We start from the raw sequence: 15,834 nt of genomic DNA, 5'->3' as shown, positions 1-15,834 counted from the left end.
GTGCATTCGTCAGAATCGATCTGCGTAAAATTCATGATTAGAACATTTAACAAACACTAAGCTACTGGAGAAAAAATGTAATGCGTTAGTTCAGAGAGATAGGAACAAATATACTCGAATAGCTATAATAACATAAATTATAGTATTTTTTATAAAGATTTTTTTTTGTTTTACTCTTTTGAAAACATTTGTTAATTTTACGGACATATGAACTATAATTATGTCAGTGTTAATATTTGGAAAATACATACTTTGTGGATAGAACAAATAAATAATTTTCACTACCAATTTTTTAACAGAAAGAAATCTGTTATTAAAGTAATCTGTGTTGTATTATTTTAGTCTTTAAAATATCGCACACTCAGACTATCATGAGACCGTTCGTAAATATGCAGGCCAATCTTTATTTGAGGCACATGAAACAAAAATGGAAATGTTTCCTTCTTGCAATATAACTATTATTTTAATATTCAAAGCTGCAGTAGTTGTCACGCCTTGCGTTCTGTACTTCAAATATTTTCTAAATTATTTACTTTGACCATAAAAAAACCCAAATTCATAGTTGGTATTTGAAAGTAGTGATGTGTAGCCTTTCTTTTTCGTTTAAAGGAATTCGAAAAAATAAATATTTGGGAAACCACTTCCGGTGACCTCATTTACATATTTTGGTCGGTTGAAATAAATGGCGATTACGAAAGAGAACAAAGTTTTTCCTATATTTTAATTAATTCACAGCGTTGATGAGGCGTCAGGTGACGGGATTAGGAATGTTGTATCCATCCAGATCGCGATCTACAGCCCATCCGTCGTGGCAACGTCGGAGATGCACTAAAAGTGCCGCCAAAGTCGATGGGGAATATGACCCGGATTTGGCATTAGCGATTCAGGAGAGTCTCAAACAAGCAGAGATAGACGCTTTAAAGGCAAGAGAACGACAGAATGAGAGTGTTGCTAAAATTCAAAATAATTGTCTTAAAGAAAATCCCGGAAAAGCGAACAGAAATGCATCAACAGTCGTGGAACCATCAAGTGAAACGAATCAGTTGAAGGATTTGGTTTGCGCTCATATGGATTTAATTCAGCAACAGCAAGATGTTTTAAACCAAAAGGATAGAACAATCAAAAGCTTAAGAACTGAAAACAATGCGGTAAGTACGTTTTGTTTTCAGGTTTGTTATGTTTCGTATTTTCAAATTTTCTCTCACGATAAACATGCAGAAACAATTTCGGCCAATCAAATCCGTTGTTACATTCGAATGTCACGTGACAGTCATGTGATCAAAACATTCTACACGAAATCGATCTGGTCGCGTCTCTTTGTTCATGTCAAAACCGGTTGATTAAATTTGCTTTAGCTGCGTTATTCTGAATGAAAATAGTGCATCAAAAACAATGATTGACATTCTTGTGGATATTATCACGAAACGCAATAAGAATGGATCCAAAAATTGCGTTTGTAGGAATAGACTATTGAAGAAATTAACTCGACAGTTAGAGGTAAACATGCTATGGTCATCCATGCTGGTACAAGGCCATTTTTCTTTGTTATCCGCGCTGAAGATAGTGACTGTTAAGTGGGCACTTCAGTAATACATGATGTGCATTGACTAACATGAATATACTGACTCTAAGTTTGTGCAGATCAGTAGATTAGTCTAAAATAATAGACGTGTTATACGGGATTCTTCCAATCCCTAACGTCTAAACGGGAATGTGCAAAAAACGGGGGTGTTTTAAAAATATTGAAATTGTTTTAAGTGAAGTATTTTATGGTTGAAATTGATCATAAAGAGTTATATTCATACTTTACCATGTAAGTGAAATGTTATTTTGCACTTCAACAAGCATTTAATTCATTAAAACAAGTTGTTTACCTTTCCAATAAAACAAAAGTTGACTGACACAGACAACAATTATGCGAAGGGGAACAACTCGATACAATCGTAATAGCTCGGCCTCCTCCAACAAAGCTTCGTGATAGACCTCGTTATACAATCGTAACATGGCCGAAATGTTCCGAGCGATTTAAAACTGTGCCCTAAAGCCTTGCAGGTGCCCTTCATGTATATATCGTTATGTTTTGACAGAATGAAATGAAGAAAAGTCGTCAAACTCATAATTACAAGTTGGATATTTATTTTTTTGTGTATGGAACTAATATAAAATAACATTATCTGGTAATATTTCTTGTTTTTATGATATTTTATAGACGCTATATGCTTTAACCCGGAATCCTGATCGGAACAACTTCCCACTTTTGATACTAAACAATTTGTACATGAAGGATTTGCCATATCAAAAATCTTAAAAAAATCCGTCAACGTACAATTATTTGGACTAATCAGTAGATTAGTGTTGATCTTTTGTATATGAAGTGTTGAAGTCCATTCACTGCGGCAATTCACTGGAATACTTGATAACTTTGTTTTCCCAGGAACCCTGAAGCAGTAAAAAGTATTTATTTTTTTACACCTGAAATAGTGATTCAGGAAATATTTTCCAAAATAAAGGCATATAAATACATCAATTTACACACAAAGTTATTTTATTTATACTTATAGTTGCAATGCCGGCTACAGCGTATGGAGCGGCGTATGGCATTGTTGAAGCAGAAGGAGGACATGTCTGGTTCCCCTCACATTGTCAACTCGCCTCCACCAAAGCCAGGAACCATGAGCTTTACAGAACCCCTTGTTATGCCAATGGAGAAAACAGTTCATAAGAAGTAAATATGTTTAAGAACAATTTCATTTAGATCCAATTGTCAACACAATGATGAATGCATTCAGACTTAAGTATATATACATTATTATTTGTCATATAGTTTGATTAAAAGTCTTTCCCAGACTTCATTAACATATCAAAGCCAGATTAATTTAATGTTTCACTCTGTTGATGACAATTTGACGACTTATAATTTAAAGGTATTTTCATTATAATTTATTCACAAATTTTAAATAATATATCTTCAGGAAATCAGATTTATCATCTGTCTCTAAAAGAACTCCAGTCGCAGACCTAACACGACCAGTCCTGCATAAATCCTACCATGCCTGTGTTGACATTAGTAAAACTAAAAATAGAGATTCAGATAGAAAACGCAAGCTTGGTTCATCAGCAACTACAACCTCTGAGGGAGACAACAACACTTTAGAGACAAATAATGCATACTTTGTTACTTATTATGAACCACTGGCTGAAGAAGTGGATACCGACCTAGGAAAAGATCTGATAAGCGGTGCTAATGCTCAGAAAGAGGGTGAGTATGTTACTATACTTGTTGAAATGGATTGATGTTTACAGCTTTGAAGGGAAACACTACTTATTTTCTAAATATATTGATTTGTTGTAAAAAGCAGTCAGTGGATGCCTCCTTTCGTAAATAATTGATAATTTTGATTATAGCAGGCATTCCAGCAGCCCTAAAATTCCTAAATGAAATCCTACATTACTTTTTAAGCTTTACTTAAATTCCTCAAAAGCGATAAAATAAATAAATATATTTTGTCTCAAATAGTCAGAGCCATGGCCATACCAGGGAAACTCCAGAAGAATTTAATTTTCCCGAAATGGCAAATGCTTAAATTTTGGAATCAGAAAGGGCATATGATGTACATGCGATTTTTTACAGGATACATTGTAATTCTACGGAATTCAATATTTAGAATGCTTTAAAAGCTTCTTTCATTAAGGTATAACTTTTGTAAATAAGTAAGTTATTGCTGATCAGAAGCTTTTTGATCTTGCTATTAGGCGATGACAAAAGTCCACACTCCTGCTTATAGCCATTGTGAACATTAAAGGATGCTGTGTTAATTCTTGTAAGGAATAAAAGTGTCTAACTAATTGTCCCAGACCATGACAACAGGCCTCCAATTAGCACAAAGATCCACAAAAGAATGCGTGATTGACTACAACATTGTCGCTCGTATCACTGAAAATCGATAATCATGCCCTAGTCTAGACCCCTTAGGCTAAAAAGGGTGCTTACGTCATTAAATAAAAGTTTTTCGAAAATTACCATTCTGTCCCAATTAAATTTGCTGGAACCGAAAAACTGCCACAACGATGCCATTTTTCACCAATGACGGTCGCCAGAGTCCCTGCTCTTACTTTAACACCATATAATATGTTTAGACAAACTAATAAAATACGTTCACATGTCAGCGGCTCACTCAAGTTCAAATAAACAAAATCACATGCCCCTGAGAGTTAAATGGTTCCTTTAACAGCTTTTTTTAGAAAGTATAGTACTTAATTTAGTTTAGAATAACCCTAAAAAAACGCTAGTTGATTGCCAGAAGCTGCTGAAAAGCCTGTTATACATGCAAACATAACAACTTGTACGCTATTGACCCTTTCTTCGGCTGGTTCACAAATTCATGTTTTAAGCTTAATTATTAACAATTTTATGATATATTTTCAGTTGAGGTTCCAACCTTTAGAATAAAAACTTACACCAACCTATATGTGATAGAGGGAACTGAGGTATGACATTATAAGCATTTTAAATAGAAGTGGCATTTATTTAATAATTACATGACTTTTCTGTTTGAAAAATAAGTAACCTGAAATCTACAAACTGATTTATAGCTCAATTGTACAGACTGCTAGTGAAGGTTTCCCACAAAAATAGTAGTCATGGGTTACTTCCCACAACAAAAGTTTTCTTGAGATGCTTCCCACAAAAATAGTCCACTTTTATTTTTTTAATGTTTGTATAGATCGTAAGATGAAATGTATGAACTAAATTTCATTGTCAATTGATGCATCTTTGTTTGCTTTTCAATAAAAAAACCCACATTTATCATCAATATAATTGTATTTCTATTGTACAATACATGAGTCATTTGGGTAGAATCAAAAAATTTGAATGTTTCAGTGTTTGCATTATATTATTTTAAAGGTTGTAAACAATTGTTTTAGGATCATGAAGATGAAACATTCATGCAGAGACACCATAAACCAGAGTTAGAAGAGAAGAGAAGGAAACGGTTAGTTCATTTACACACCCAGGCAATACTCTACGAATGTACAGTTGGCTCATAGTCCACATGGCGATTGTTCATGGTCTTGAAGATAATGTTGAGAAGTTGGATAAAAATCACAACAAGATAATCTGATATAAACAATATTATGAGCACATGTCAATGCAAACCACAATAATTCAAAGCCGTTTAGCTGCATATTCTTGATGTTATCAAATTTTGATTATTGAAAACACATTAACCTAGTTACAGCAGCCTTGTTTTAAAAGTAATTACAAAAAAGAAAATAAGTAAATAGAGTAAATAAATAGGTAAAGAGGTGAATTCATAGGGTTTTAGAAAATAAAATGTATTTAATAGTTTTGGCGGAATTTATCAACAAGCTGCCAGTATTTAAATCAGGGCTTCTGCTAAAGGAAGTTTGGAAGTATATTAGTCTGTAGAAATAGGTTACAACACCCAAAGATGTAAGCAACATCCGAAGATCAGATGTAAGCTTGGAAGTACAAAATATGAAAACCTTGTATACCTTATATACTTTAAACCTGTGAATTTGGCAAGTTATAGCTGTAAAGTATTTGTTTTTACAGTACAATTTGAAAAATAGTGGGAAAAAAATATTGTATTCGAGAGACTAAAACTTCCACATTTCAGTGACAATTCCAATTTTGTTGGACAGGAAGTTGATACTTCCAGTTTCAAATTCTTAATGGAAGCTCTGTTAAAATGTTCATGTTTTGTAGATTAAGTGAAGAAGGTAATTTTTAGTGTGTTTCACTTTCAAGTAAAAGATAAATGAAAATATCTATGCACCATGCAACCCGTAATATTGTTCATTAAGAGTGTATGTTGTACTCAGTACAAGACAGCTGTTATTTCTTATATTGTAACTCCCATTCCTAATGTCTGTTTACCAGATGGGACGACCAGCGTCACCGGGAAGAGATGATGTACGCTCGTCTCCGTGAGAGACAGGAACAGAGAAACAAGAAGGCAAAACTTGAGGACCCTGTGGAGGCTTTCACTCCGTGTCTCGATGACAGTGAGCATATATTACAACCATCTTTGTTGACTCATCAGTTTTTTTCAAAAAAATGAGCTCATCTTTTAAAAGTTAAGCATGATGTTCCATTGGAGCTGGTCATTAAACTCAAAATCCATTAATATCTAAATATAGAATAGATACACCATTTTTGCTACTTTTCTTTAAAAATATTCTGATAGTTGTACAGATTTTATTGAAAAGGAAAGAAAGAAGAAAAGTGTGATTTGATCCTCTTTATCTTTTAAACGAAAATTAGCAACTAAGGAAAAAATAACATTTGAAACATACAGTTATCTTTGATTATCAGTTATCTTTAAATAATCACTTATCTTTAAATTGAATAACTTGAGGAAGCTGACCCACATATAAGGACGTTCTCTTAAACTTAATGTTCAATTTTGATGCCTGGTGAACTCATATTATTTTGGGATCGTGTGAAAGGTGTACATCCTACAATAGAGTTATTGCAGATGGAATATTACCTCTTTATTTCAACTGAAACCAGGGCATTACATTGACCTATTTGCATTTTTTAAGATAAAAAGAAAGTACTTTTCTGTTATGTTATCTGTATTTTTTTTACAATGTGTTTTATGCCTTTGATACTGAAATAATATGCGGTCACAATGCGTCCAAAATTTATGTATTTATTGGTCGGATTACTTAATAAAAGTGTATTCTATTTCCAAATAAAAATATTTTGTACTGCTGGAAATATTTTGTGGGGTTACTGCCAGAAAGTACCATAAAGGTCTGTATTTAAATGGCACTTGGTGCATCGTGGCATTGACCCCAGGATATACTAAATGTATACTCCAACAGTTGTATTACTTATTAGGGTCTAATGGTCAGATAAAAATTAAAATTGCCTTCATGTTTTCAGTCTCCCATATTGAAGTATTGGACAAGATCCCAGTTACAGCGTTTGGTCAACCCATCCCATTTGCTAAAGAAGAGTAAGTACAATTATTACTTTAAACGCCGTACCAAATTGATATTTCTTTTGACATATTTGTGAACTGTAAGAACCACCGGTATGTTATTGATTTATTTTAAAGTTTGACACATTTTGCCAATGCTTGTATTTAATTTGACCCCCCATAGTATCATGGCTATCTGTCTATAGATATTAATTACATTAACTCTACAAGACTACTTCACTGTTGTTCTAAAGACCAAAGGACAGACAAGATTTTGCAATGGCACAGTGACTGTCAACAGTTCTTTATCTCAATCAACCTTATACAGTAGTTAATATCCATGAAAGTTCCTTTCTTAAACCAACCAGATCTAACCATCCCATGCATGACGGGATTATGGCCCTTAAAATGCTGTAGACCATCAAAAGTATACTCTAAGGGAGACAACTTGTACAGAGAGTTGTATATTATTGTAGTGTTACTCCCCTTTGCCCTTTGTTACAAATGTGGTTCACCGATTGCTTCCCTTTGAATGTGGGTTAATAAGTTTGTACCCATACATGTTTTTGATAATTAATTACCAAAATACTGGTAGTCATAGCAGTAGAACATAGGGCATTGTGGACAGCTTGTCTTCATAAAGTGTTAGATTTAACATACAGAAAATTACTTATAGTTTTTTCATGTAGGTAATGAAATCTTTACCTATTTAATTTGCTTAAGTCAGTAGTTTTATGGCAAGTTATTCAGTCTTTGTCTTTGCTATAAAACAGAACAAAAATCCCATTGATATTTACTATTCAGTGGCGAAATAAACACAACCCAAGATTTTTTTTATTTTTACAAAACTACAATTTAAAATCCAAATAGGTATGACTTTAGATTAATTAAAGCATGTTGATCAAAATTATATTGATAGATAAACTGCACTGCCAGTAACTGATGTTTGCCCTGTCATAATTTCAGTCCTCTTTGGTCAAATTAAGCAGGAGATGTTGTAGAAATCATCAAAATAAAAAAGTCATCAAAAAACAATTTTCTGTCTTACTTGACGGTATAAACAGTTTTGTTGGAGGTTCATTTAAAATAACTTATTCATTTATAAATGCTTCTTCTTGTTGTTTCAGGTCTTTCTCTCTACCCTGGACTCCTAAACCATCGTCCTCAACCAGACTTAGGCAGAAATAAAATTTCATTACACCCTAGTCACATCATCTGTATGACATCAACATTGTGGCATCAATGATATCATCAAAGATGACATACGTAACCATTGGTGTGATATCAGTATGGCATCCTCAGTCAACATTTCATCAACAATGAATTCAGTAATATGCTATCATTGGTGTGACATCAATGACATTATAAGTGACATCAAGAGTATAGCATTAATTGAAGAATACCCATTGTGGCGATTAATGTGGGCATCATATCTCTTCATGTATGGTGTCTTATCTTTAGAAAATATTTGATGTTTTCATTGACCATAGGAGTTTGGGAAATATTTTCATCCTTTCCTTGTGTTTCTTATAAATAACTGAACATATTGTGGCATTATTAGATTTAAACATGGTCCAGTCTTATTATTTTCTGTTTTGATATTACACTTTCTCTGTAAGTTACAGTTTCTCATTTGGAATATATTCTTTTTTTAACAATATTTGTAAGTTAATAAGCTCTCTTAAGATTTAATGCTTATAACAAGTACATATTTGATGAATATACGTAGAAGGCGTTCGCATATTGTGATAAACCTATTTCAAGTGTTTTCAGATTTTTACAAAATAATCAATACCTATATTTTTGTGTCAGATAATGAATTCTGCTATGATTGCTCACTCATATTTCTGTCAAGTTTTTGCTTGATTTTGTTTTGAATTTGTCGAGATATTACTAATTGTGTCATATCACAGAAATTTTGTCCCAAAGGCAATTATAACCAAATGAGTTCAGTTATAGTATCACATAATATTATAGCTGTTATCGAATTTTGACTCTTGGATGAACAAGCCTAGGTTTTAATGCTCGTGGTTGCCATCAAACAACCCCTGCTATATTTAGCAGGATTTTAACAGTGCTGTGTTTGCAGGTTCTAATTTTGACAGTCGACCATTGTTCAACTTCAATATATTCTGTTGACCTTTGAAACAATTTTCCAAAGCAGGTTTCTAACATTGTGTCAAAACTTCTGTGAGTGACATTTATAATTGTTATACATGTTAATGTACCTGTGGAGTGTTCACTGCTGTGTTCTTTCTATGTCAACTTTCATACTAATTCAGTTCAGACATGGAATTACATGTACTTTAGCGATGCTAATAAAAAGGTTAAGCATATATGAAGACTACACAGAATTGAGGGCTAAGCCAGGTTTTTAAAAGAACAGGGTGCTGCAGAAGAGGGACAGGGTGCTGCAGAAGAGGGACAGGGTGCTAAGGGAGAAAAGGGTCACTATTTTACCGAGACGTTAAACAATTTAACATTATGAATTTTACAAACAATGTTCTGTATTGCATTAAATTGTAGTTATTTTATTAGGTTCCAGCAGCCAAATTTGTCTGTATTTGATAATTTTATATAATTAGCAATTATTAATCAGAACAAAACAATATTTGACATACTTAAGTGTTTAATTCTATGAAGGCTGAAATTGTTTTACTTCTATGAAGGCCGGACAGTGACTATGCTGGTCTTTTATGCTGAATGTTGTCCATGGGCAGAAGGGTGCTCCCTATTAGGGGATGGCTACAGCACCGTTTCATCACTCTGTAGCTTACACTCTAGTATTTGTTTTAGAGTTTTTGTTTATAAGATTCAATACTTGTGAAATATCAATGTTTCCATCTAATAATACATTAGGCATTACTGACAGACCTAACATGTAATATAGGATATTTGTATGCATACATAGTGAGGGCGATGTAACAGTTTCAGAAATTCGTCTGATTTTTAGGGCCATCTTAGTTTTATACATGTTATATAGGGTTTAGCAAGGTTTAAATAAGGATGTAGAACTAAATATAAGATTTATGTTTACAGTTAAGAAAATAATAAATTGCATAACTTTAATATACAAGCACTGTGCTTTGTGAAGTTAACTTGATAGTTTATAGATGTTTAGAACGCTATCTTATCACCAGTATCTCTTGTGTGAAGGATGCCATGTAACTGTTGCAGTTAATGTAGCTAACTATTGTATACATGTATTACCTCCCGTTCTGTTGCTAAGGGTCATATATGTTATACCCTGGCTTAAAACTCAAAAGAGTTAAAATGGTTTCAATTTGAAGCTTTATCTACAGACATATGCCAGTATTTGTACTGTGTACTGATGTTGGTCATGAATTTGCTCAAGAAATAATTTACAGTTTTTTCTAGTGCTTTAGTTATAGTATTAGTTCATTTTTTGTAACACAAATCACTGCTGCTGTTTGTTTACTATTCATATTTTTTAACTGATAATTTTTCGCCTTTATCCCACATTTTAGGATCTTTAATATCATTACTTTAGTACTTAAGGCTTTTATTATGAAGGCATATATTAGTTGTATTCTGACTAAATGTGTAATAGTGATCCACATGCAGACAGTTGTATAAAAATGGAAAATATATCAGCATGTTTATCTTTTGTCTATTTTGCACATAAAGCAGTTTGATTGGTAAACTAATATTATTGGATTAATTTAGACAAAGGCTAAATTAACTAAACCAAAGAATTAACCTGTTTTATACCATTTGGTGCAGGCAGAAAATATTTCACTTTCGATTAAGAAGATATTGAAACATGTTCATAAATTACATGTTATTATCATGGAATCATTTTACAAGAGTTATTTAAACAGAAAATGTTTGTACCTAGTATAAAACAATGTATTTATCCATTTTAGTAGTTTATCAAACTGGGTTTCTTGATTATATTCATCTCTGAAGTAAACTTAAGAGCGGGGGGAGAGAGAGCACACTATTTGATCATGTATGAGGAGAGAGCACTCTATTTGTTCATGTATGGGGAGAGAACACTCTATTTGTACATGTATGAGAGAACATTCTATTTCTACATGTATGGGGAGAGAGCACTCTATTTGTACATGTATGAAGAGAGAGCACTCTATTTGTTCATGTATGGGGGGGAAGCACTCTATTTGTACATGTATGAGGAGAGAGCACTCTATTTTTTATGTATGGGGAGAGAGCACTCTATTTCTAAATGTATGGGGGAGATAGCACTCAATTTGTACATGTATTGGAGAGAGAGCACTCTATTTGTTCATGTATGGGGAGAGAGCACTCTATTTCTACATGTTTGGGGAGAGAGCACTCTATTTGTATGTGTATGAGGAGAGAGCACTCTATTTGTACATGTATTGGGTAGAGAGTACTCTATTTGTACATGTATGGGGGAGAGAGCTCTCTTATTTCCACATGTATGGGGAGAGAGCATTCTGTTTGTACATGTATGGAGTAGAGAGCACTCTATTTTTACATATAGTTTTCTCTTTGTAGCTTTCTTCATGTGTTTCTTTACTGTCTTACATGTACACTGATTTCCCTGTTGTTGTTGTTGTTTATAGACTATGAATATGTTTCCCTTCGTCACTGATTTATCATTTAAATGTTGACCATTTTCTTCATTATTTCATGATGTTTTTTATTGTGACCTTTGAATGTATATGATGGTATTTTGTTCTTGCGAAGGAATAAAACGTTGTTAACTGTTGATTTGAGTTAACTTACCTACTTGTTCTTGACCCTAAAGGATGATAGGCTTCAGTACATGTATATTAATTTAATGAGGAATGAAACCTTATAAGACCGTGAACCATATTTATATATCGATACATAAATGAATAGCCATTTTCATGTGTGAATGCAACTCTGGAAGTAATGAATATTATTACATGATCTTTAATTGAAAAGTTCGCAATTGGATAAAGAGTTGAAATCAATTGTCAGTTGACAGCAGAAGGGCACGCGTTAACCTCAATTTTTTTTACAAGGTTACGTTTCACTATGTAAAACCTGTCTTGTCTGGACTACTTGCCCCTACCAGAACAAAAAAGAACTTGGTCTTTTTTTCAATGCACCATAACATCATTATTATAACTAATTAGTAAATTATAAATACTTGTATGGTACTGGTATTAGAAGAAACGGTCATCATTTCAAAGCATAACAACTGAGGTAACCCTTGATAGTGATGAAGTTATAATGTCAGTGGTGTCGAAAAAACCCATAACAGAATCATTATAGAAATATAAAAGTATACAATATGCCTGATTGTCCAATGCATCAGCAAGATTATTGGAATAGAAATGTCATTTGGTTAGTCAATTGCTTTAGTTTTAAAAGTGTTATATTATGTCAAGTGTTCGGGCAAAGACAATAACTGGGCAAGTGTATTAGGGTAAGGCACCAACTGGACAAGTGTATTAGGGTAAGGCAGCAACTGGTCAAGTGTATTAGGGTAAGGCACCAACTGGACAAGTGTATTAGGGTAAGGCACCAACTGGACAAGTGTATTAGGGTAAGGCACCAACTGGAAAAGTGTATTAGGGTAAGGCAGCAACTGGTCAAGTGTATTAGGGTAAGGCAGCAACTGGTCAAGTGTATTAGGGTAAGGCAGCAACTGGTCAAATATATTAGGGTAAGGCAGCAACTGGACAAGTGTATTAGGGTAAGGCAGCAACTGGTCAAGTATATTAGGGTAAGGCAGCAACTGGTCAAGTATATTAAGGTAAGGCAGCAACTGGTCAAGTGTATTAGGGTAAGGCAGCAACTGGTCAAGTATATTAGGGTAAGGCAGCAACTGGTCAAGTGTATTAGGGTAAGGCAGCATCTGGTTAAGTTTATTAGGGTAAGGCAGTAACTGGGCAAGTATATTAGGGTAAGGCAGCAACTGGGCAAGTGTATTAGGGTAAGGCAGCAACTGGACAAGTGTATTAGGGTAAGGCAGCAACTGGACAAGTGTATTAGAGTAAGGAACCAACTGGGCAAGTGTATTAGGGTAAGGCAGCAACTGGTCAAGTGTATTAAGGTAAGGCAGCAACTGGTCAAGTGTATTAGGGTAAGGCAGCAACTGGTCAAGTGTATTAGGGTAAGGCAGCAACTGGTCAAGTGTATTAGGGTAAGGCAGCAACTGGTCAAGTATATTAGGGTAAGGCAGCAACTGGTCAAGTATATTAAGGTAAGGCAGCAACTGGTCAAGTGTATTAGGGTAAGGCAGCAACTGGTCAAGTATATTAGGGTAAGGCAGCAACTGGTCAAGTGTATTAGGGTAAGGCAGCAACTGGTTAAGTTTATTAGGGTAAGGCAGTAACTGGGCAAGTATATTAGGGTAAGGCAGCAACTGGGCAAGTGTATTAGGGTAAGGCAGCAACTGGACAAGTGTATTAGGGTAAGGCACCAACTGGACAAGTGTATTAGAGTAAGGAACCAACTGGGCAAGTGTATTAGGGTAAGGCAGCAACTGGTCAAGTGTATTAAGGTAAGGCAGCAACTGGTCAAGTGTATTAGGGTAAGGCACCAACTGGGCAAGTATATTAGGGTAAGGCACCAACTGGGCAAGTGTAGGTTAAGGCAATGGTATTCCTTCAAACAAAAGAACCAACTGTGCAAGTGTATTAGGGTAAGGCATCAACTGGGCATGTGTATTAGTGTAAGGCACCAACTGGGCAAGTGTATTAGTGTAAGGCACCAACTGGGCAAGTGTATTAGGGTAAAGCAATGGTATTCCTTCAAACAAAATAACCAACTGTGCAAGTGTATTAGGGTAAGGCAATCGTATTCCTTCAAACAAAGGAAACCAACTTGTCAAGCGTATTAGGGTAAGGCACCAACTGGACAAGTGTACTAGGGTAAGGCACCAACTGGACAAGTGTATTAGGGTAAGGAACCAACTGGGCAAGTGTACTAGGGTAAGGCACCAACTGGACAAGTGTATTAGAGTAAGGAACCAACTGGGCAAGTGTATTAGGGTAAGGCAGCAACTGGTCAAGTGTATTAGGGTAAGGCACCAACTGGATAAGCGTATTAGGATAAGGCACTGACTGGGCAAGTGTACTAGGGTAAGGCAATGGTTTTCCTTCAGATAAAGTAACCAACTGGGCAGGTGTACTAGGGTAAGCCACCAACTGGGCAAGCGTATAAAGGTAAGACACCAACTGGGCAAGTGTTTTAGGGTAAGGCAATGGTATTGCGTCAGACAAAGGAACCAATGGGACAAGAGTATTGGGGTTAAGCACCAACTGTGAAAGTATACTAGGGTAAGGCACCAACTGGGCAAGTGTGCTAGGGTAAGGCACCAACTGGTCAAGCGAATAAAGGTAAGGCACCAACTGGGCAAGTGTACTAGGGTAAGGCACCAACTGGGCAAGAGTGCTAGGGTAAGGCAATGGTACTCCTCCAGACAAAGAAACCAACTGGGCAGGTGTACTAGGGTAAGGCACCAACTGGGCAAGCTTGCGATAGACACGTATAGACCAGAACCGTCCATGACACCTGTGCGATCGACACGTATACACAAGAACCGTCCGTGATACCTGTGCAATAGACACGTTTACACCAGAACCGTCCGTGATACCTGTGCGATAGACACGTATACACCAGAACCGTCCATGATACCTGTGCGATAGACACGTATACACCAGAACCGTCCATGATACCTGTGCGATAGACACGTATACACCAGAACCGTCCATGATACCTGTGCGATAGACACGTATACACCAGAACCGTCCATGATACCTGTGCGATAGACACGTATACACCAGAACCGTCCATGATACCTGTGCGATAGACACGTATACACCAGAACCGTCCATGATACCTGTGCGATAGACACGTATACACCAGAACCGTCCATGATACCTGTGCGATAGACACGTATACACCAGAACCGTCCATGATACATGTGCGATTGTTTAGCACACGTGTTACTTTTGACGGTATATGCAGCAATGATCGTAGCTATGACTTACTTGTAATTGTTGAATTCTGACCCTGAAAATGGAAGCGTGAGAAAATGGCAGTATGACTTAATACTAGTATAGGAATCTTTCTTGTGTGTCAATCTGACATCATACCCTCTCTCATTTTCGGATACCAATTTTAAACACACCAGATTCCGCTTATAGAGCATACAGGATTTGGATTCCAAAAGAAAACAAGGAAATTTATATTATAAAACAACCTGACTTTCATTAAGAAATAAATCGTGAATGGGACAACACTTTCGATAAATTCATGCAGCACATTTTCTTGGTGGAACAGCCCAGACCCTCCACCGTAACACTTTTAAACCTGTATTATTTGGCTCGTGGGAAGACCATGTTTTACGTTGTCCGCCTCTTCTACTCCTAAAGCCAAAAAAACGTTTATTTAATATAAAGCACATCTAAAAACGACATGACTTGCCTGTTTCCCGGCACTTTCGTATAGCTATACTTTAATGAAGCCATGTTGAGTATGGGGGTCCGCGGACTTTATTCCGAGGAACTTCTAGGCTGAGCCTGACGAGCATACAGTATCATGAATATATACGAGTATAAAACACTACATGTTGAGTGTAAGATATGATCACTCTTTCGGTCGTAGTCCCAAGTTTTCCCGCTCTTCGGAGTGCTAAAAATAAGCTAGGACTCTAAGACAATGCCGTGGTCTTCGAGAAAATTAAAGAAAATGTGAAATAGAATGCTGCAATAAGTGGTCATAAACATAAGTCTAAGATAAAAAAAGTCCTTGTTCTTCCATGGAAGAACAGATTTCATGCATGCATATAACAGGCACGGTGACGTTGTTGTCGCCATGAAATATTGTTAAACGTATATCAGCCTAATTTTGAGCCAATGGAATCGCCTCAAGGCCTTCAAAGGTATTCTCTTAG

At 35.5% G+C, this 15,834-nt stretch overlaps 1 protein-coding gene across 1 annotated transcript; it reads left to right on the top strand.

The window, feature by feature from the left end:
- The first annotated feature begins 657 nt into the window (after window positions 1-657).
- LOC128234353 (male-specific lethal 1-like 1) lies at window positions 658-11,670 on the top strand. Its single transcript, XM_052948554.1, has 8 exons — window positions 658-1,148; window positions 2,562-2,725; window positions 2,973-3,259; window positions 4,427-4,488; window positions 4,927-4,994; window positions 5,906-6,030; window positions 6,917-6,989; window positions 8,081-11,670. Exons 1-8 carry the CDS (start codon window positions 741-743, stop codon window positions 8,139-8,141), a joined length of 1,248 nt encoding a protein of 415 aa, XP_052804514.1. The 5' UTR covers window positions 658-740; the 3' UTR covers window positions 8,142-11,670.
- Window positions 11,671-15,834: the final 4,164 nt, after the last annotated feature.

The sequence above is a fragment of the Mya arenaria genome, chromosome 1 (assembly GCF_026914265.1).
Source record: "Mya arenaria isolate MELC-2E11 chromosome 1, ASM2691426v1".
NCBI lineage: Eukaryota > Metazoa > Mollusca > Bivalvia > Myida > Myidae > Mya > Mya arenaria.
The sequence above is the reverse complement of the archived record's forward strand: the minus strand, read 5'-3'. Positions and strand labels throughout refer to the sequence as shown.